The sequence below is a fragment of the Prenolepis imparis genome, unplaced genomic scaffold (assembly GCF_030444845.1).
Source record: "Prenolepis imparis isolate NDT839.2.m4 unplaced genomic scaffold, iyPreImpa1.0 SCAF_7, whole genome shotgun sequence".
Lineage (NCBI taxonomy): Eukaryota > Metazoa > Arthropoda > Insecta > Hymenoptera > Formicidae > Prenolepis > Prenolepis imparis.
In genome coordinates this window covers 19,565,311-19,587,790 of record NW_028141165.1, presented here as the reverse complement: position 1 = coordinate 19,587,790, position 22,480 = coordinate 19,565,311, and the positions used below count along the sequence as shown (strand labels likewise).

At 43.1% G+C, this 22,480-nt stretch overlaps 2 protein-coding genes across 2 annotated transcripts; both read left to right on the top strand.

Moving 5' to 3' along the window:
- The first annotated feature begins 17,254 nt into the window (after window positions 1–17,254).
- LOC145938755 (uncharacterized) lies at window positions 17,255–21,738 on the top strand. The gene is made up of 2 exons (XM_083042505.1): window positions 17,255–20,982; window positions 21,699–21,738. The coding sequence occupies exons 1-2, from the start codon at window positions 17,255–17,257 to the stop codon at window positions 21,736–21,738; spliced, it is 3,768 nt and encodes a 1,255-aa protein (XP_082898631.1).
- A 7-nt stretch (window positions 21,739–21,745) lies between these two features.
- On the top strand, window positions 21,746–22,480 carry LOC145938754 (uncharacterized). Its single transcript, XM_083042504.1, has one exon. It carries the CDS (start codon window positions 21,746–21,748, stop codon window positions 22,478–22,480), a length of 735 nt encoding a protein of 244 aa, XP_082898630.1.

The window sequence follows — 22,480 nt, the reverse complement described above, 5'->3', positions numbered from 1 at the left end:
ATTTTATAACAAGGTCCGATGCTTCGGGGGCCTGGTGCCATTTGTTGCTATAGCACTGACAAGCTTTAAACAATACACGAACAGTACAGGAGAAGACTATGGGCGGAGACCTACGCGAAACGAAAGAGTTTTCGTCCGATTGGTGAACATTCTCTTCTTGGACACAGTCGCAGTATAGGCACTTCACAATTAACTCACAACACGGCACTCGTGACATTATACCATACGCGCAATGATTAATACGCGTTATCCACCGATACGGATGAATACGGATTATAAATTGATCTTATATGCATTAATTATAAATTATATCATAAATTATTAATAATTATTAATTAATAATTATGTATCCTAATATAAAATTAATTTTTGCCCGAACTGAAAAGCCTACATTAACTTTACAAACCTTTCGGACAAAGACTATTCAAAAATAATTATATGAATTTTTGACGAAAAGTAGACCATTAATTAGCCCTTACGAAATAGAACGACGCAAGGGTTTAAGGGCCTGGGCACATAAAAAAACGTAAATAGTAAACAAATTAACAGTCTTGTTACATTACTGTTATGTTATTTTGTTACACTCCATTAATATTATCAGAATATCACAAAGTTATATTAACATTGATACAAGCATATTATGTAACAATTACACAATTTTTGTTACATAACTGTAATGCCAAAACGATATATAACAGTTATATTACCTGCATGTAGCAAATTTTACATTACATGTAACTTTCATGTTATATTGCCGTTATAAAACGTGTTCACTGGGTAGTATATTATATACAGCAGTATATATATATATATATTTCAGTATTTTTTATATCAAATAGTAATATTTTAACAATATATAGTATTAATTAATAGTACACTATTGTCTTTTATTACCCGCATTATTACTATTCAAATTAAATTTGACATTTTCAAAGTCATTAGTCAATTTGACGTCATCTATATATTTATTACCAAATTTTATAGTGATGACATTTCTCAAAAACTTGATAGCACGATTTAATTCTGTTATACTTTAATTGTATAATATTGTTACATATGTAACAATATTATACAATTAAAAAATAATAGAATTAAATCCATTAAGTTTTTGAGAAATGTGATCACTATCAAATTTGGTAATAAATATAGATGAATATAGATTAAATTAACTAAAAGTTGACTTATAATGGCCATAGCATTGACTTAAAGTTGATTTAAAGTCATCATAATATTGGCTAAAAGTCGACTTAGTTACTAGAATGATAGACGATTAGTCGGCTTTTAGTCGACTAAGAAGTGACTACATTGACTGGCTGAGAGTCGACTATAGTCAGGACATTTGTCGCCTGTTAGTCGACTATAAGTTGACATTCAGTCTAACTTTAAAGTCGACTTTAGACTTCTTCTGCCGACTGACAGTCAACTAACAGTCGACTTCGTATTGTGTGGGAGTAGAAGGAAGTATAACCATTTTTCCAACACGTCCATTTAAATTATTCGCCATATTTTGCATATAATCTATTAAACCTTGATATGTTTCAGAGCGTAACTCTTTCTGATGAGCCTTGCAATAATCCATTCTGTCTTTTTCCATTTTTACATAATTATCTACAAGCCATTGTTGGAATAAGCGTCGTCCGAATAAGAAAACATTAAAGTCGTCACGAATAGCCATGCGATACTTAATATATTGTCCTCTAGTTATTCGTCTCTCACTATTTAATTTCTTTAAATCACGATGCCATCCTTGAGTACCATATGGATAAAACAATGGATATATCCATAGTTCAACATTTGGATCCATAATATTAACTTTTTGTAAAGTTTTGGTATTCTTATTGCGTATAATAACATATGATTCTGGAATTTCTCCATCAGCAGTTGTAGAAAAAACAGCAGCAACTTCATTCGTTCTTTGAACATTATATCGACGTCGATCCATTCCTGGCTTTAAAGTGAATAATAATTGTAATTCCGGTAATGGCTCATTAGATGTTAATTGTCGTTGTTCTTCTAATTCCTCACCCATCATTTGATTGAGCAAATACATTAAATTCTCGCATTATTTGTTCAAGATTTCGTATAATTTCTAAATCTAACTCTGAATTTTCAGTAAGACGATAATTTATTGCTTCATTAGAATCTATAATAAGAAGCTGACCAAAAGTCGGATTTTCATTTTGAGCAGAATATAATGCTGTATTTATTTGATAATAAATTTGACCTTGTATTTTGAAACAATACGGACCTGGTCGCCTATTTTGAAAATCAACTAAATTAGCATTAAATGACGCAAATGAAAATGAACTATTATAACTACGAATATGTTGGAAAAATTTATTGGATTTTACATGATTACCATTAAATAAACTAAGCAAAAAAGATGGAAGTTGAGGCAATGGTTCCAAATACACTGCACCGTGATTGCAGCAATCATGAAATGAATTTCCTTTATTAGATATTTTTTCTGCTGCGAAATGCTTTGCATTACAATGAATACAAGATACATCCATAGAACAATATAATATTCGTTTATTTCGTTAATTAATGTTGCATTATTAATATTTAAACGAGGTTGATTTTTTATCCTTGATAAATAACGATATTGACGTTCTACATGTTTTCGATTCAACAATAAAGTATTTTGTTCCTGATCTACTATTTCTGAATTGTTATCGGAATTATTGCTATTGCTATTACTACTAACTAATGCTTTTACAATTTGTCGTCGACGACTCTGATTTTCTGCCTGTCTTTCACGACATCGTTGTTGAAATTCTGCTTCTTCTTCTATACTACGTTCCACCTTACGTCTCGGCATTTTAATATAGTCAAAATCTCTTACTTAAATATACAGTAATATTATTTATTGTGAAATATAAAGATATATTTTTAAGTATTAAATAATAATATATAGAAATAAGTTCAAATAAAATTCAAGATAAGATGAATATAATCTTTCACAAACAAGATTACACTACTACTAACTCAAGCATCTTAATAATAACAATAATATTAATCATCATCATCATCATTATCATAGTCATTATCATCATCATCATCATCATCATCATTATCGTCATCGTCATTATCATCATCATCATCATCATTATCATTATACCATCATCATCATAATCATATTCATAATAATCACCATTATCGGGTTGGACGGTGGTCGTGCACGTTGCGTCGCTGAAACTCGCCTGAGGCGAAGAGTATGCGAAACGCAGGTTCGAGTCCACCCAGACCCAGAGAAGGTTTTTAGAAAATTTAGGCGCAGGGGGGTCGTGCACGCTGAGTCGCCGAAACTCTCCTGAGGAGGGAGGTTAGTAGGGGTAACACAGTTCGAACCCCCCCCCCCAGACAGTGCAACCGCAGGTACGAGTGGAGAGAATGGCCACAACAACAACCAGCAGGGAGCCGGCAAATCCAGCCAAGCAGCCGCCAAGTACATCCGTAGTGGAGGAGACGACTGAAGAGGTCCCGAAAGGCCAGATGCGGGACCAGCAGAAGAGGTCAGCCGCAGCTGATTTTTTCTGAGGAGGCGCTGGCGCAAGGAGCTCGCCATGATGCGGAGTGGGGGCTCGCGCCTATATAGGGAGAGCCGAGAGAGGAACCATGGCTCTTGCTCTCGCGACCACCGCCGTGTACGGATGCAATGAGTCGAGTCGTGCAACATTAACCAAAGAATAATTTTATTTTATTTGTACGCAGTTTTATTTTGTTATTGGAAGTGACGGGAGATATATATATTTTATATTTTATTCAATAAATATTTTATATTTATAATATAAAATCAAGTGCTCGTTCATTTATCCATTAACGAAATCTTGTGCGTGGAGACGTCTTCGGTGAATCCTGGACAGATCCTGATGCATAGACGGGAAGCTGCCACATCCTGGTGATTCCTGAAATAATAATTAATACGATTAATTATTAACAACGCGTGTGACGCGAGTGTTGCGTCATTGCGTGTGACGAACAAAGGTGACAGTTGGATGACGTCATCTTGTGCCTTTGTCTCTGACAAAGGAAACTACGCAGTACAGCGAGCAGTGAAGCAGTAAAGGTGCTCATCTGCAGAAGGGGTTCTCATCCTGGGGATCCATAAATCTTGTCGGGAGACAAGGTAAACCAAGTAGCAGTGGTGACCATCTGGAACAGGGGTTCTCATCCTGGGGATCCAGTGGTCCTGTCTGTGGACCAGATAGACTACGCAGCAGCGGTACTCATCTGGCGAAGGGGTTCTCATTCCGGGGATCCAGAGATCTTGTCCGTAGTCTAGAGAAACGGACTGGCGACCGTGTTAAAGGTAGGAAAACTACTTAAATCACATAACTCCCGAACTCTCAAGACCCATCGTCCGGTCACAGTATTATTGTGCTCGTCTACGGGGAATTTGATACCGTAACCGCAAATCCTGTTTTGGAAACGAAGTCCGGTGTCCCGTGTCTGTGGGAATATCGCGCGGTAAAGTAACATAACCCAGTAGAAAAAATATTATTGCGACAGCGTTGTAATTCTTACTAATCGAGCAGCGTGCAAGAAGTATTTGTATTTTTTCGAATTGGCGACCGTGACAGGACGTTGCTAACCAAGTGTCGTGAGTGCTTTACGAATACGTGTTCACGCGGTGAAGTCGAGTAGCGAGCGTGACGAAATAACCGTGTTCGATCGTGCGTAGCGATACGGCAATAGTTAACGGTAGAGCCTGATACGTGGATATAGCATAATGACCGACAAAGACGAGAGAGAGTGTGAGGAGCGGGCGAGCGAGATCGCTACGAAAATCCCGGGACCGGTGATGCATTCGCCGATTCGTGGGGAAAATATCGCGAAACTCGTAACCGGAAGTCAAAACGAGAGTGCGACGGACGCGAACGAGGACGCGAATGATGAGATTACGTCGCGATATACGGAAGTACGCGAAAAAGTAACGACGCGTTCGAAGTCAACGTTGAGCGCGGAAGAAATGTTGGGTGTCAAGTGCGCGGAAGTGGATATGCTGCGTGCACAGTTAGACAAAGTGACAAGTAGGTTAGGAAGGATGATGACAGAGTCGTCCAAGACAATTCCAAAGTCACGAGTCGATAAGGAAGGAAGGGACTTGACCGACGGGTACGTCGGTAAAGTCGATAACTACCAAACCGATCCAACAGTCGGTAAGGTAGGAACTGACCGTATCATGCGAGTCAGGCAAGGCATGGTCGGTAACCCATCAACGGATGATAAGTTATCGACACTGTTGAGGTCAATTAGTAACCGACTAGACGCGATTGAGGCTCGAGGTAAAGGAAACGCGACCGAAGCGAGACGCGCCGAGACTAACAGGGTCCGCGACACAACGTCGAGCGATGAAGAGGTTTCCAGGGATCCTTTCGTAACTATAGGTGAAAATACGATCGTACGAGCTAAGTTACCGAGGGGGGGGTTGGTTAAAGAACCCATTCGAGGAACTAAAGTTCACCGGGAGAAATGACGAGCAGAATCCTATTAAATTCCTACGGAAATTCGAGAATATCGTAAAGTACGAGGGGGTAGACGAGCGTGACCAGCTCTATTACTTTGGTAGGTGCATGCGTGGCGCGGCAGCCAGCTGGCATGATATCCGCGATCCCGACGATATAGTGGACGCGAAAGAAGCGTTCAGAGACTATTTTTGGGGCGAGGAACAACAGGCGCGATTCCGCGAAGAGGTATACGACGGAAAGTATAAATACGACTCCGCGATCTCGATGTCGGAATACGCGTTGAATGTATCCAAGCAAGCCAAATACTTGTCACCGCCAATGGCGGATCACGAAGTCATAAGATGCGTAAAAAGGCATTTTGGCGAAACCGTAGCTAGGGAAATTAGACCGACTACGGTAAAAACAGTCGAAGAGTTTATAAAACTACTAGACGAACTAGATTACGAGCGTAAAAGGATACAAGCGCAGAAACCGCGTACCGAAACGCCGAAAACTAAATCCGAATATCCAAATAGGGATCGGGTAAACAACAAACGGTTCGCAAACACGAGTGAGCGAAACCAAACAAGCGCGAAACCTAATACGGGTTATCAAGCTAATAACGCGAAACGCGAAAATTCGGAATATACGCCAGAAACCGCGAAAACCTCAGAACCAAGAGAAAGTGTCGGTAAAATGGGCAATAAAGGGGTCAATAAATACGACAAGAGCGCCGGTAATAAAACGTTCAAACAAGTGTCGGTAAAAAATGATCTTGCTCAGCGAAAACAAGTAGCGACTATCGATACGAGGGAAGAGACGAGCGAAGCGGAGGACGACGTAGAACCCGATAAGAAGATCGCGATTATGAGAACGAAGGAAATAATTCGCGAAGTAGACGATCTATCTAAGGAGGATCAGAAAAAAACCAACGCGAGGGCGATGCCGTACGCGGAGGTAAAGATAGGGGACGTGTCGGTAAAAACGTTAATCGATACCGGGGCACAGATATCCGCGATAACTAAAGCTTTATACGACACGTTAAACCAAAGAAAGATCCCAATGAGGATCATACCGATAACGAAATTTTCCTTGGTAGGAGCGTTTTCCGACCGAGGACAGCCAATCGCGAACCGAGTACAGTTGACTTTCCTTTTAACGGGTAGAGAATTCACTTACGAGGTATACGTGGTTAGGAACTTGTCTTACGACATGATTTTAGGGCATGATTTCTTGTCCGAACAAACCGCGACTTTACGATGCGATGTAAGCCGGTTTACAATAGATTTTCCGGAAGGAGAGGAACCGATTGTCGAATTAAACGCGATAGACATAGACACCGCGGAAAGACAATTAAATATTATAATCAACAACAACGGCGAGCTGTTCGAAGACGTGATAGGGTGCGTGACGCATTACCGACACGAGATAAAAATGAATTCGGAAAAGCCGTTTAAAACGAAAATATATCCTGTGCCGGAGGTACACAGAGAACGGGTGCGCGAACACTTAGCGGAACTCGAAGACCAGGATATAATCGAGAAAGCCACGACTCAGTATATAAACCCAGTCGTGATAGTAGTGAAAAAGTCTGGTGACATTCGACTTTGCGTAGATGCGCGCGAGTTGAACAAACGAATGACCAACGACCACGAACAACCTCCGACGATCGACGAAGTATTTCGCCGAATAGGCAATAAAAGTTACTTCACGACGTTGGACGTGGCCAAAGCGTTCTGGCAGATACCGCTAACCGCGGAAAGCAAGCGATACACCGGATTTATGTTCGACAATAGATCGTACGTCTTTAAACGTTTACCTTTCGGGCTGAAAACAGCGGGTGCTTCGTTTACGCAAGCTATGCGAGCGGCGATAGGGGACGAATGCGATGCGTTTACCATCGTATATTTGGACGACATACTGATCGCGTCGAATACTATAGAAGAACACTTGTTCCATGTGAACTATGTGCTCGAGAAATTGCGCAGAGGGTTTAGATTGAACCGCGACAAATGCGAATTTCTCCGAACTGAAATAACTTTTCTGGGACACACGTTCGATAACGTGAAGGCCGAGATGAACGAAAGTACGAAAAACGCGATTAGAAACTTCGAGAAACCCAAAAATAAGAAAGCCATTCAAGCTTTCCTGGGACTCGTAAACTGGGATCGTCGTTTTGTGCGAAATTTGTCCAAATTGACAAAACCCCTCGAGAACTTACTAAAGAAATCGATAAAATTCCTGTGGACCGAAGAAACGCAACAAGCGTTTGAGGCGATTAAACGAGCGTTCGAGGAAGCGGATAGTTTATTCGTAATTCGTCCGGGGATGAAATTTGGTATTTACGTCGACGCGTCGAAGTACGGACTAGGCGCGATGCTTTACCAATACAACGACGATAAATCGGAGGAAAAATTCACGGTAGCCTATGCGAGCCGTAGCCTGAAGGGGGCTGAACTAAACTATACGGTAACAGAGATAGAATGTCTCGCATTGGTGTGGGCGCTTAGAAAATGGCACACTACGTTGCTAGGCCGACACGTTAGAGTTCACTCCGATCATCGGGCGTTAAAGTTTGTAGGAGCATGCGCGGACGACAGTTCGCGAATCGCGAGATGGATGTCGTTTCTCAACGAATTCCAGCTCGAAATAATACACGTACCGGGAAAAGAAAACAAAATCGCGGACACACTGTCGCGAAATAATGTCAAAAACGGTTACGTAAAGAAGGAGGAGAAAACTAAGCATATCGCAGCGATAAGCAAACCGAACGACGATACCGAAACGTCAAATTGGTGCGAGATCATTGCGGAAGCGCAACGAGCGGACGAGGAACTGTTAGAGCAAACTCGCGAACGTCCATACAATTTTATAGAACGCGAAGGTTTAATTCGATTAAATAAAACAGGCGGAGATCGAGTAATTGTACCAGAGTCCATTAAATGGAAGATTGTAGATAGGGTACACAATTACCTACTGCATTTTGGTACCGACAAAGTTACCGACTTCGTGGAACGATATATGTCGATATTGAATTTAGAGCGCGTGGTACGAGACGTAGTAGCGTCCTGTGAAGCGTGTCAAGCCACGAAGTACTATACCCGACCGACGAGGGGTACCGAGTACTACACATTACCTGAAAAACCTGGCCAAGTAATATCTTTGGATTTATTTGGATCATTGCCGCAAACGCCACGCGGAAACAAATACATACTGGTCCTAATGGATCAGTTTTCAAAATTAACGCGACTCTTTCCGTTAAAAAATCAGAAATTAGACTCCATAATGGATTGCTTGCAATTAGAGTACTTTCCAACAGTCGGTATACCGGACGAAATACTTACCGACAACGCGGGTCAATTTATAACGAATAGATGGCGAGAGTTCGGGACGGAAATAGGGTTTTCCATCCGAAAAACGTCGCCATATAACCCTCAATCGAACCCGGTTGAGAGGGTTATGCGAGAATTAGGCCGAATTATTAGGCTATATTCGCACGAGAGACAAACAGGATGGGACAAGATCGTCAAACGCGCGGAGATCACAATCAACGCAACGACACACCGAAGTACGGGTTACCGACCGGTGGATCTACATCCTAACTACGAAGACGCACTGCATATCGATCCTAGATTCGAATCACAGCGTAACATCGATGACGAGGAGGAAGACATCGATCAAGCCGAGGAGGAAGAAGATCTAGAAGGAAAGATCAACAAGGCGGCCGATACACTCAAAAAGAGGGCCGACCAAAGGAAAACGCAAACCGACAAGCACGGAGAGGCTAAGCCATTCAATCCGGGCGACAAGGTTTGGCTGAAACTACATAGAAGGAGCGATGCCAGTCGACGGTTGACAAAAAAGATTCATTTAGTCTTCGAAGGTCCATACACCGTACGACAGGAAGTACGTCCAAACGCTTACGTGTTGGAGGACGAGGAGGGGAACAGTCTAGGAACGTTCAACTCCAGACAACTGAAACCGCACCGCGAGGCAAAACTAAAGCCCGAGATGCAAATAAACATGTTGACAACCGATAAACCAGTCGGTAAAATTCAGCATAAAGAAATCGACAGATTTATCAACGATCTAAGAGGTCAAGATGAAACAACAAGGGAGGAGGAACTTACCTGGAGCGAGCCGGATGGAAACTCAACGCCGATTGATGTGGAAATCACTGACGACGAAGCAGGAACGTCAACGGTCAGCCAGGAAGTCAGCCAGAAATCCCTGAAAAGAAAAAGAAGAGAAAAGATTAGCGAGAAGGGGATGCGCCATATATCAAGAATAACCAAGTTGATATACGGAAACAAACAAATTCCGTTCACGATGGGTCTAGTAGAAGGTCAAATAATGAAGATCTTGATGGACACACGTGGGGAATTCAATGTTATCACTAAGAAAGCAGTCCAACGGATTGAAAGTGATGGACACATCTTGGAGAGGATAAAAACTCCAAAAAACATCCCAGCTTATCTGAAAAGGGAGAAGAACATTAAAATCCGAACAGTTCCAATAAAAATGGAAGCATACGGAAAACAGTTAAGAATTGAAGCGATGATCCTCGAAGGAGACGAACCATGTCTTATGATCGGGAGGATTACGCGAAGAGAACTTGCCAAAAATCTTAACAAGAGCAAAGGTGCATCAATCGAATCACAATATGCTCTAACGAGATGGAACGAACACTTATCTTTGGAGTCCAGGGTAGCAGACAGCCACGGTGACCAGAAGGATGATCAGGAACCCGGAAGCAGCCGAGCTGACCAGAAGGATGATCGTAAACCCGAGGGAAGCCAATGTCAACCCCAAAACGAAGGACGACCCAAAATAAGGCAAAGTGTGCGCGAAAATAGTTTTCGGGTGCGCGAAAGCAGAGAAATTCCGATGCAATCGGAAATCCGTATTCCCGACAGTGCAAAAAGTGCATGCGTTGCGGGAAATCCCCAATTTAGGGATAAACCGAATCAGAAAAAAGATTTCGGCAAAGACTTAACAGACATTCATAGAGACTCTAAACTTAGTCTTAAGAAACCGAAACTGTCCGAAATTAATCGGAATTTAACTTTAAGTCACTTAGATTTAAGGTACGATGTCGAAAAGTCACTAGATTCTAGTGATAAGATATTTATAAAACAAGAATCGACCAATGAAGTCGAAATAGTCGATGAATTAACGAATTCATCGTCAGAATCAACATTTTTAATACCTATCGATAGCGAGATAGAAAGCGGTGCAATGGCGATGCTAAGTACCCAAAAGCTGAACAAGTTACTTCAGAATACAGAAAAAGGCAAAATTTTCAATAATTTAACTAAATTTAAAGAAGTTACTAGGGAAAAATCACTAGAATCTAGTGAAAATTCACAAATTAATAATAATAAAACAGGAATATGCGTTTCCGAAAGGAAATATTCCAACAATCCGCTATCAATTGAGAAAATAGCGGATAACAACGTTAATAATACTAATTTAGCGTTTAAGAATATAGAAATTAGTTCAAACTTTAGTAATAAGGTAGAATTAAGCGAGAAATCGCGAGAAACAGCGAAAAATACGATTTCCTCAAAAGTTACTAGCCTAGGGGAAAATATTAATCGTATTAGCAATGAAAGGAAGACTTTAGAACACACCAAGGATAGATGGCAGGACAGCGACCGCAGCCACATGAAAGCAAGCCCTAAGGTCGAGATCCAATATGGCCGTTTACGTGTGACAGCCGACAGCACGTGCGACAAGTTAAGAGTGAAATCCAGTGAGATCATGGAAAGTGAGCAGCAATCGAGCGCCGTGCGAACATTTTTCGAGGAAGAGGACGACGCATATAAGCGTGCGTTACAGATCATCCGTCTGAAGGGTGTAAAAAGGCGAAAGGAGACCCGCACACAAATGTTACGGAAATTCGCCGAGACAGAGGAGGAGCTAAACGTTTTCTCGGTCGAAGAAATCGATGAACTCATCAAGACTGAAGACGAGAAAACAAAGAGAATAAACGCGATGATCATCTCGGCAATCAAGGCTCAGGGGTTATCGCAGACTTATTTTGACAAGTCAATTGTAAAAGACGTTGACGGATCCGACCTGTTCGAGGTACAGACAATCATGGAGGTCAAATTTTTAAAAGAACAGGCTGAAAAAGCTAAACCGTTCACCGCAGATTTTCTCATCGAAAATGGCCTGATGCGGAAAAACGTAAGGATCATAACGGAAGAAGAAAGTGACGTCATCGAGATAAAGCAACCGGAACGGAAGGCGATCGAGGACGACGTCAAAAGACAAGAGCCGAAGACGAAACTAAAAATAATTAGTGACGTCATTCTAAAAGAGGCAAAGAAGAAAAGAATTATACCGGAAGATGACAAGGAAAACATCGCCGGGAAAAGATTCAAAGCATCAACACCTGACAAGCCCTTAATAAATAAAGAGCCTAGTCGTGATTCGCAGGATGCGAAGTCACGACGAAGCCCTTTAAGGGGGGCAATGCAACCGCAGGTATGAGTGGAGAGAATGGCCACAACAACAACCAGCAGGGAGCCGGCAAATCCAGCCAAGCAGCCGCCAAGTACATCCGTAGTGGAGGAGACGGCTGAAGAGGTCCCGAAAGGCCAGATGCGGGACCAGCAGAAGAGGTCAGCCGCAGCTGATTTTTTCTGAGGAGGCGCTGGCGCAAGGAGCTCGCCATGATGCGGAGTGGGGGCTCGCGCCTATATAGGGAGAGCCGAGAGAGGAACCATGGCTCTTGCTCTCGCGACCACCGCCGTGTACGGATGCAATGAGTCGAGTCGTGCAACATTAACCAAAGAATAATTTTATTTTATTTGTACGCAGTTTTATTTTGTTATTGGAAGTGACGGGAGATATATATATTTTATATTTTATTCAATAAATATTTTATATTTATAATATAAAATCAAGTGCTCGTTCATTTATCCATTAACGAAATCCTGTGCGTGGAGACGTCTTCGGTGAATCCTGGACAGATCCTGATGCATAGACGGGAAGCTGCCACATCCTGGTGATTCCTGAAATAATAATTAATACGATTAATTATTAACAACGCGTGTGACGCGAGTGTTGCGTCATTGCGTGTGACGAACAAAGGTGACAGTTGGATGACGTCATCTTGTGCCTTTGTCTCTGACAAAGGAAACTACGCAGTACAGCGAGCAGTGAAGCAGTAAAGGTGCTCATCTGCAGAAGGGGTTCTCATCCTGGGGATCCATAAATCTTGTCGGGAGACAAGGTAAACCAAGTAGCAGTAGTGACCATCTGGAACAGGGGTTCTCATCCTGGGGATCCAGTGGTCCTGTCTGTGGACCAGATAGACTACGCAGCAGCGGTACTCATCTGGCGAAGGGGTTCTCATTCCGGGGATCCAGAGATCTTGTCCGTAGTCTAGAGAAACGGACTGGCGACCGTGTTAAAGGTAGGAAAACTACCTAAATCACATAACTCCCGAACTCTCAAGACCCATCGTCCGGTCACAACAGTACTAGGGATATGTTAAAAAGGTATAATTAAGAATATAGGTTAAGTTAAAAACTAAGAAATGTATTGTAAGAAATAAATAAAGGATGGAAGAGTCTCTTTGGCAAAAACAGCTGGAGACTATAATCCTAGCTTTTTAAATAATCACCATTATCGTCATTATCATCATCATCAAATTTTACCATTTATTAAATAATATCAATATACATGTATAAATCACACATATATATATATATAAGAATAATGCATAATATACAAAAGAATAATGTAGATAATGTAACTATAACATCAATCATTAATCAATTAACCAATATAAAACGTAAAATCTGCTTATAATTATATTAATATTAATCTTTATACACACAATTAATATTAATATTTATACACACTATTTGTATTATTTATTCTTATTCTTCTTATAACTTCTTATGATTAATTCTTCTAATTGCTCTTCTTCTATTATACATTGTCGCTCTCGATCCTGAAACAAAAAATTATAAATTAATATATTTTATTTAATATTTTAATATTTAATACACAGTGTCTCCCAAACTTTAAATTTTAACAATAAGAATTACTATTAAGGCTCTTCCGTAATAAATACAAATATAAGTGATAGGGCCTTAAGAGCCGAACGCGGATGTTGATGCGTATTCCAACGAAAATTTAATTTTTTCGCTGGAATTAAATTAATTGTGCATAGGGCACGAATTTTACTGCTTGGTATACTGCCAAGTCTTGTATGGAATAATCTCATACTTGAGATTTTTATTCTATACATCCCCCTCTAACCCCCCTAAACCTCCCTAAAGAATTAAATGCGAGAGAAAAATATAAATCCGAAAGTCGCTGAATCGGGAATTGAACCCGAGAAGGCGTTAGTTAAAGTATTTATTTAAAAAGCAGAGAAAAATGTAGAATCGAAAGGATCTGAATAGCTCAGATGGAAGAGCAGTCGCCCGGCAAGCGAAAGGTCTCGGGTTCGATTCCCGATTCAGCGACTTTCGGATTTATATTTTTCTCTCGCATTTAATTCTTTAGGGGGGTTTAGGGGGGTTAGAGGGGGATGTATAGAATAAAAATCTCAAGTATGAGATTATTCCATACAAGACTTGGCAGTATACCAAGCAGTAAAATTCGTGCCCTATGCACAATTAATTTAATTCCAGCGAAAAAATTAAATTTTCGTTGGAATACGCATCAACATCCGCGTTCGGCTCTTAAGGCCCTATCACTTATATTTAAATTTTAATATTTAGATATCTTTTCTGCAAAATTTTTCAAACAAAAGTAGGATTTCAAAGCAGACGTATAGTAGTAGTACTATTGCATTAAATTTTAGTTAGAGGATCAAGATAAAATATAATCAACTTAATTTTTTTTAATGGAACTAATCTAATTATTTTATATAAATGGATTCCTTGTAATAGTACCAATATAGTACCATTATGTACCGATGGTACCATTATGCAACCTTTTTAAAATCCTACAACTTTTGTCTAAAACATTTTTATTTAAAATGAGTTACAAAAAAAATATTAAAATGCATTATTTAAAATAGGATATTTTGTATATTTATTTATGAGACACTAAATATTTAGAAAATATTTATCATACAGAATGTTTTGTAATCTTGACCATTTGAAATACGTATTTCTGTTGTTTTTAATGATAGGAAAAATGTAAAGAAAAAGAGATACATTGTGTAAAAAGGTAATTATGATGTAAAAAAGATTTACCCTAAAATTATTTGTTCAAAAAATTTCATGATCAAAATCATGAAAACGAATTTAGAAACCTATAATAACATGACCTTTAAATGATCTTGAATATGAAAAATTACATATCAAAGATAACTAAAAACTAAAAAAAAATTTCTTTTCAAAACCAAAAATTATTTTATACGGTGTTCAATATATAACAAACAATGAAACTCTCTTGTAAATATTTTAAGTGGTCAAAATATACAAAACGTTTTGTACAATAAAAGAATATATTTAAACATTATTTTAATATATATACTGCCATCCCAAGAAGTATTTGTCTATCCACAATTTTGTTATTTTTACTAAAGATATTATAGTTACTTAATTAAAAAATCTTGTTTCTTATAAAAATCGTTTAAATAAGTAGTATATTAATAGATAAGATAAAATAATGACATAAAACTTAAGAAAAACATTACAAAGTGTAAACAATATTAGATTCAAACAATTATCTTTATGTTGACATTAATTTTACGATGTATTGATTTATTTATTTGAAAAAAAGGATCAATAGTTAGTTGCCAAGTCATTAAATTGTAAAAATAAATTTTTTATTACTTTGAAAATATTAAAAAATTGCTTAGAAAAATGCTTTGACTTTACACTACCGTAGTAATTGTTACAAAACTATTCTACTTTTTATTGTCTTTAAAAAATTTTAAAAAATAAAAAATTATGATAGTGATTTTTATCTTTTTATGAATACAATCAAAAAATAAAGTTTTAACGAAAGGCATTTGATCAAAAGTGAGTCAGATTTTTTCGTAAAAATGTTATAAAAATCAAATTTGAATACTCTTTGCAACTTAAGTTTATATTCATATATTAATATATTTATTTTCCTAGAAAATCCTTAAATATTTTAGGATGACAAATACTTTTGGCGGTAATGTGTGTATATATACCAGGTGTCCCATTTTAAAGGACCCACTCAAATATCTCATTGTCAGAAACACTGCGTTAAATCGAAAAATGTTTCCTACAAAAGTTGTAGGGTTTCGAGGGGGACATAACATAGTAATATTCATTTGACCTTGGGCGGCGTCTCCAAGGTTAGTGAAGGTTAACCTTAAGTGAAGGTGAGAATGAATTTTGAAGAAAATAAAAAAATGCTTCAGATAAAAGTTGTTCAAATTAATTAGTAGAAAAAGATGTTATAATAAAAAATATGGGTTTCCATTTAAAAAATTTATTCTCACCTTCACTTGACCTTGGAGACGCCGCCCAAGGTCATACGAATATTAGTATGTTATGTCCCCCTCGAAACCCTACAACTTTTGTAGGAAACATTTTTTGATTTAACGCAGTGTTTCTGAGATATTTGAATGGGTCCTTTAAAATGGGACACATATATTTAATTATATCGTAATTAAAATTGTGTTTTAAAAATTTAATTTCTAACTTCATATGTAAAAAATTAGAAATTAAAAAACACACGCACGCACGCACATGCACGCACATACAAATTGTGTTCTGTAAAGGACGTTACACAAACCTTATGTTGAGAGATTGCCGAAGTCTAACGCGCTGCCCCGATTATTATTCCTCGCGCCTGTTTGGTTCTCGCGCTCTCGGGCCCTTCCCCCGCGTCTAGGTGGACCGAGTAGCTTGGAGAGCAGGGGGATGGGGAGCCGGGGAAGCGACGACCGAGAACCCCGACTTTTGCGACTTTAGTCTGTTTTTCACCTCGGAACGATAACACTTGCGACAGCCAACTGATACTCAGTTTCGAGTGCGAAATATATCGAATCGCCGAGAACGTGCCGAATAACCCCGCGCTAGCTCGGTTATATCCATCGTTTACGCGCTTGCGTGCGAACATTAGTTATTCTATTAACCATAGTCGAACATTAATCATTGTTATCCCGAAGTGATTATCACGTAATAAATGTGGAAAGTTTAGTGACCTCTGACTCTATTTTCAATGCATCTCCGATTTCCTTCTCTTTCTCTCTCTCACTCTTTCGCTATACTCCGATCTCAGTAATCGAGCAACCGGTCTTGTTAAGTGAATCCCGTTGACCGTTCTACACGAGAACGTCGCGGGTGAAATGAACATTGGTCCTTCGAGCCGGATCGTTCGAGTGGAGAGAAAAGAGAAGAGGCTACGTGGATATCGGGGTTCGTGCCGCGTGATCATACAGACGACCTTGCATCCGCAGGGAATGAGACAGAGTTTCGATATTGTGCAACCGTCAGTGTCGCATCAAGAGTGAATTGTAAAGTAACTTTGCAAACCACGTTGCATAATTAAAAGCGATTCCGGACTCTCGCTGCACGATCACGTGCAACCCGCGCCGTCGATCGCGTGATCTGCGCGTGCGGCCGCGCGCTCCCCGCGTCCACGAACGCTCGCGCGCATCGCGCTACCCGCGCCGTCGATCACGTGATTCGCGCGTGCGGCCGCGCTACCCGCGTCAACAAGGACTTTCCCCGCGCCGCGCGCTACCTGCGTCCACAATCTCTAGCCCCGCGTCGCGCTACCCGCGCTCACGGATTTTCGCTTAACGTTCCGCTTTTCCGCGGCTACATATCAAGTGCTTAGAAACTATGGCCAACATGGAGGTCCTGTTAAAGAAACACAACACGACCAAGGGCTTTATCGAGCGATTTTGGGAAAACCTAGCCAAAGCAGGCAAGGAAAAGATGACGTATGAGTATATGAGGACCCGCCTTGCTTTGCTTGAAACCTATTGGCAGAGGTTCGAAGATGGCCACTATAAACTGCACGAGTACGACACGACAAATGTAAGGGAGATTCAAGAATATCTAAACGAGGACGTTTACGCGAAAACCGAGGATAACTATGTGGCAACCAAGACTCGGATACAAGAAAAGCTCGAAGCAATATCATCTAGTAAAAACCAAGATCCAGCCCGCGCGACGACGTCTCTTTTGAAACACATTCAGCTGCCTAAGATAGGCCTGCCAAACTTTTCGGGAGACCAGCTAGCATGGGAAAGTTTTCGAGACTTATTCCGATCACTCGTGGGTGATGTGCCAGAACTAGCTCCAGTTCAGAAGTTGCAGTATCTTAAAACCAGTCTCACAGGGGAAGCTGCAGCTGTCGTCGCCAACATCGGATTGACAAATAAGGGCTATGAGACAGCATGGTCGGAGCTGGTGGCACGCTACGATAATAAGAGAGTCTTACTTGCGGCTCATATGCGTACCTTCTTGAACAGCACGCCTATCACTAAACCGTCAGCAACAGAGCTCAAGCGGTTGAGCAGCGTGGCGTTACAAACGCGTCGATCTTTTGAGTCTCTCGGACGTCCCGTCGAGCACTGGGACGATTGGTTTGTCCACGTGGTTGTGGAAAAGTTGGACTCATCGTCGCGACTCCTGTGGGAGGCCTCTCTTCAGACCAGCACCGAGTTTCCACAGCTCAGCAAGCTGGAGGACTTTCTACAGACACGTATTCGTGCACTAGAAGCTGCCAATTCAAGGCCAGCTCCCACAGCAGCGACCTCTTCGGCTAAATCGCAGGATCGAAAGGCGAAAGTAAACACACTAACAACGTCGACTTCTGGACCATCGAAGCGTGGCAAACGCTGTTCGGTATGCCAAGGTAACCATTTGTTTAACTATTGTTCCCGCTTCAAGGAACTTACGGTGACGCAACGTCGAGAACACGTAAAGAAGCAGGGAGTGTGCTTTAATTGCCTCAAGGATAATCATTCGGTGTCGAGCTGTCCTTCCGGTTTTCGATGTATCAATTGTCAGGGTAAACATCACACTCTCTTACATCTTAAAGAAAACTCTTCGACAGCGGACTCCGATCATACCGATAAGGCTCCGGTCACGGACCACTCGAGTGCCAGTGGGAAAGCTACAACGGACTCTTCGGTGAACGCCAACTTGGCCGCTCTCGTACTTACGACCAGGGGTCCGATTCTTCTGGCTACTGCTCAAGTATCCTGTTCAAACAGCAAGGGGGACTCTCTAGTGGTACGAGCCTTGCTGGATTCAGGATCTGAGGCCACCTTCGTCACTGAACGAGTGGCACGAGCTCTGAGACTGCCTCGTAAACGCGTACATGTTCCTGTGTCGGGCATACAGGGAGCTTCCTCCGGCGTCGCCTCGTACTCCGTGGATTTAGGGATCAGCCCACCCCGAGATCCTGCCGTGCGTCATCATCTAACGTCAGTGTTAGTACTTCCGAAATTGACTTCGGCGCTGCCTTCACACGCTGTCCGACGTGGCGATTGGCCTCACCTAACTGGACTGGAGTTGGCTGATCCGCACTACGAACGACCCGCGCCGGTTGACGCCGTATTAGGAGCTGATGCATACGGTCTTCTACTTAGAGAAGGCCTAAGAAGGGGACTTGCTGGATCTCCATCGGCTCAGGCGACCTCCTTAGGTTGGGTGTTGATGGGTCACACTACGACGACGCCCTCGTCGCCTAGCGTGTCAGCTTGTCACGCTACAGTGTCTTGTACTGAAGTGGACCGGACGCTTCAACGATTTTGGGAACTAGAGGAGGTACCATCGGAGCCGATTTTGGAACCGGAGGAGCAGCACTGCGAACGTTTATTTGCGGCGTCGCACGCTCGCGACCCGCATGGACGCTACATCGTTCGCCTACCAAAACGCACGGATTCTCTTGTGCCTCTAACGAATAACCGCAAGGAGGCTCTTCAACTGCTGGTTAGCTTAGAACGTCGCCTGATGCGCAATGCGTTACTACGAGAACATTACACCATGTTCTTGGAAGAGTATCAGCGTCTTGGCCACATGGTTCCTATTCCAACGAAGGAGGTTCATAGCGAGGATGCCTACTACCTACCGCACCATGCCGTCTACAAGAAATCGGGTCCAATGGATAAAATACGCGTCGTGTTCAACGCGTCTCACCGCACGTCTTCCGGCTACGCGATCAATGACCTGCTGCTGCCAGGTCCTAAACTGCAGTCGGAGCTTTGGGTAACCTTGACCCGCTGGCGTCTCTATCCTTACGCATTTACATCCGACATCGTCAAGATGTTCAGACAAATTCTGGTTAGCTCGGAAGACACAAAGCTACAGCGTATTTTATGGCGTTCGGATCCGGCGCAAGAAGTTCAGGACTTCCGACTGATAACAGTGGTCTACGGGACTACCTCAGCTCCGTACTTGGCTCTGCGGACTCTACTCCAGCTAGCAGACGACGAGGGACTTAGGTACCCTTTAGGGGCAGACGCCATCCGCAACCACTCTTACGTGGACGATATCCTTGCCGGAGGCAATTCTCTCGAACAGGCAACGGAAGTTCGGCGTCAGCTGGTCGCGATTCTTGCTGCAGGGGGATTCAACCTAAGCAAATGGGCAGCCAACGTCCCACAACTATGTCCAGATGATGGGCCGTCCGATAAGCTATTCCACGATCGGGAGGGTGTGAGCACGCTTGGCATCTTATGGCAACCGTCCGACGACACCTTTACTTTAAGAGTGGCTTCGGTGACCAATAAAGCAAATTGCACGAAACGGACCGTCTTGTCGGACGTGGCTCGCTTTTTCGACCCCTTAGGATGGGCGTCGCCTGTACTTATTTTCGGCAAGATCTTCATACAAGATTTATGGATGGCTGGACTCAAATGGGATGAACCTCTGCCAGATCAACTACAATCGCGCTGGACGAAGTTTGCAGACACCATGCCGGAACTGGACACGCTTTCGATACCCCGATTCGTTCATTTCCACGGAACAGAGAACGTCGAACTGCACGGATTCTCCGATGCCTCGAGCCGTGCATATGCGGCCACTATATACTTGCGGTCTACAAGCCCTTCGGGGGTCATCTTCACCCATCTTTTGGTCGCTAAAACCAAGGTAGCGCCCGTCAAACAGATCTCCATACCGAGGTTGGAATTATGCGGCGCCTTATTACTAGCGAGGTTAATCCGCTGCACACTCAAGGGCCTCGACATGGAGAACATGCCGGTCTATGCTTGGACTGACGCTGCCGTAGCGCTTGCCTGGATTCGGGGCCACCCGGCGCGTTGGAAAACATTTGTCGCAAACCGGGTGGCGGAGATACAATCTCTCGTGCCGCCTCAAAACTGGAGATACGTGCCGACCACGGACAACCCTGCTGACGCTGCTACGCGAGGAATAAAGCCGCTAGAGTTAGCCGCTTTGGAACTTTGGTGGGCTGGTCCGCCTTGGCTCGCTTGGCCAGGAATCCACTCAACGGAGCCGAGCCCTCCCACGGACGGACTAGAGGAGCAGGAATCACGCGCGGTGGTGGTTGACCTTGCGCGTCCAGCCGAAGAGGACAACGACTTTCTAACCAGGTACTCAAGTACGCTGAAATTGCTGAGAGTAACAGCATTCTGTTTTAGATTCTTTGATCACGTACGTCGTCGTAACCCGAGGAGGACAGGATTCCTGTCTCGAGATGAGCTGGAGACAGCTCGCATCCGCTGGGTGTGGATAGCTCAACGACAGGACTTCGCGGAGGAGATATCTCGTCTAGAGAGAGCGAGGCCGCTGCCTACCCGGTCTCCGCTCCTAGCGTTGAGGCCTCTATTGGACGAACATGGACTACTGCGAGTGGGAGGCCGTCTCCAAAACGCTTTGCTCCCGTTCGCGGAGAAGCACCCGTTAATCCTACACAAGGGCAGCCGCCTATCGCTGCTCCTTGTAAGGGAAGCACATGCGGCCTCACTTCATGGGGGCCCCCAGCTCACCCGGAGTCTGCTTCTACGGCGGTATTGGATCCTACAAGCCAACTCTTTAGTGAGATCGGTGATTCACGCCTGCGTGCGATGCGCGCGCTTCCGAGCAGCCACCGCCGAACAGCAAATGGGTCAGCTGCCGGCGGAGCGTACGCGACCTTCACGCCCTTTCCAGTCTTCTGGGGTGGACTACGCTGGGCCGGTGCCTCTCCGTTCCTGGAAGGGTCGAGGTCACCAGGCCACCAAGGGCTATATTAGTCTTTTTATATGCCTTTCCTCCAAGGCCGTTCACTTAGAACCGGTCTCTGATCTTTCGAGCACCTCTTTTATAGCCGCCTTCCGACGTTTTACGGCAAGGAGAGGCCATTGTGAGCTGCTAATGAGTGACAACGGAACTAATTTCCGGGGCGCTGCCCAGGAATTGAGGTCTATGTTCCGATCCGCCTCTGAATTCTATAGGGAGTGTGCAGCTTCTCTCGCCAACAGCGGCACCCAATGGTCTTTCATCCCGCCCGGGGCTCCTCACTTCGGAGGCCTTTGGGAAGCCGGAGTCAAAGCAGTCAAATTCCATTTGAGGCGTATCATCGGAGACACCCGCCTCACCTTCGAGGAGATGGCGACGCTCCTGGCGCAAATAGAGGCCTGCCTCAACTCAAGGCCCTTATATCCGCTCAGCAGTAACCCGACAGACCTGAGCGCTCTCACCCCCGGTCATTTAATAATGGGGGAAGCGACCGTAAACTTACCGGAGCCGTCAAGAGCGGACGTCGACGTCAATCGCTTGACGTCGCGCTGGGCCTTAACCTCGGCTTTGAGAGACCATTTCTGGCGGAGGTGGTCATCAGAATACGTTCACCACTTGCAGCAGCTCCGGAAATGGACGAAACGAGCACCTAACGTGACGGTGGGCGGTCTCGTGCTATTGAAAAATGAACTGCAGCCCCCGACAAAATGGGCATTGGCTCGCATCATCGAGCTCCACCCTGGCGCCGATGGTCTTGTCCGTGTAGTCAGTGTACGAACCGCCACCGCTACCTTCAAACGACCGATCGCTAAGATCGTACCGCTGCCGGTTGAACCGCAAGCCGACCCGGAACTCGAACACGACAACTGA

What these genes read in the sequence shown, in the direction of transcription:
- LOC145938755 (XM_083042505.1), top strand. Translation starts at nt 17,255, where the DNA reads ATGGCCAACATGGAGGTCCTGTTAAAGAAACACAACACGACCAAGGGC. An exon ending in GACAACGACTTTCTAACCAG is followed by an intron (nt 20,983 to 21,698) that starts GTACTCAAGTAC and finishes CCTCTTTTATAG; the next exon opens with CCGCCTTCCGACGTTTTACG.
- LOC145938754 (XM_083042504.1), top strand. Translation starts at nt 21,746, where the DNA reads ATGAGTGACAACGGAACTAATTTCCGGGGCGCTGCCCAGGAATTGAGG.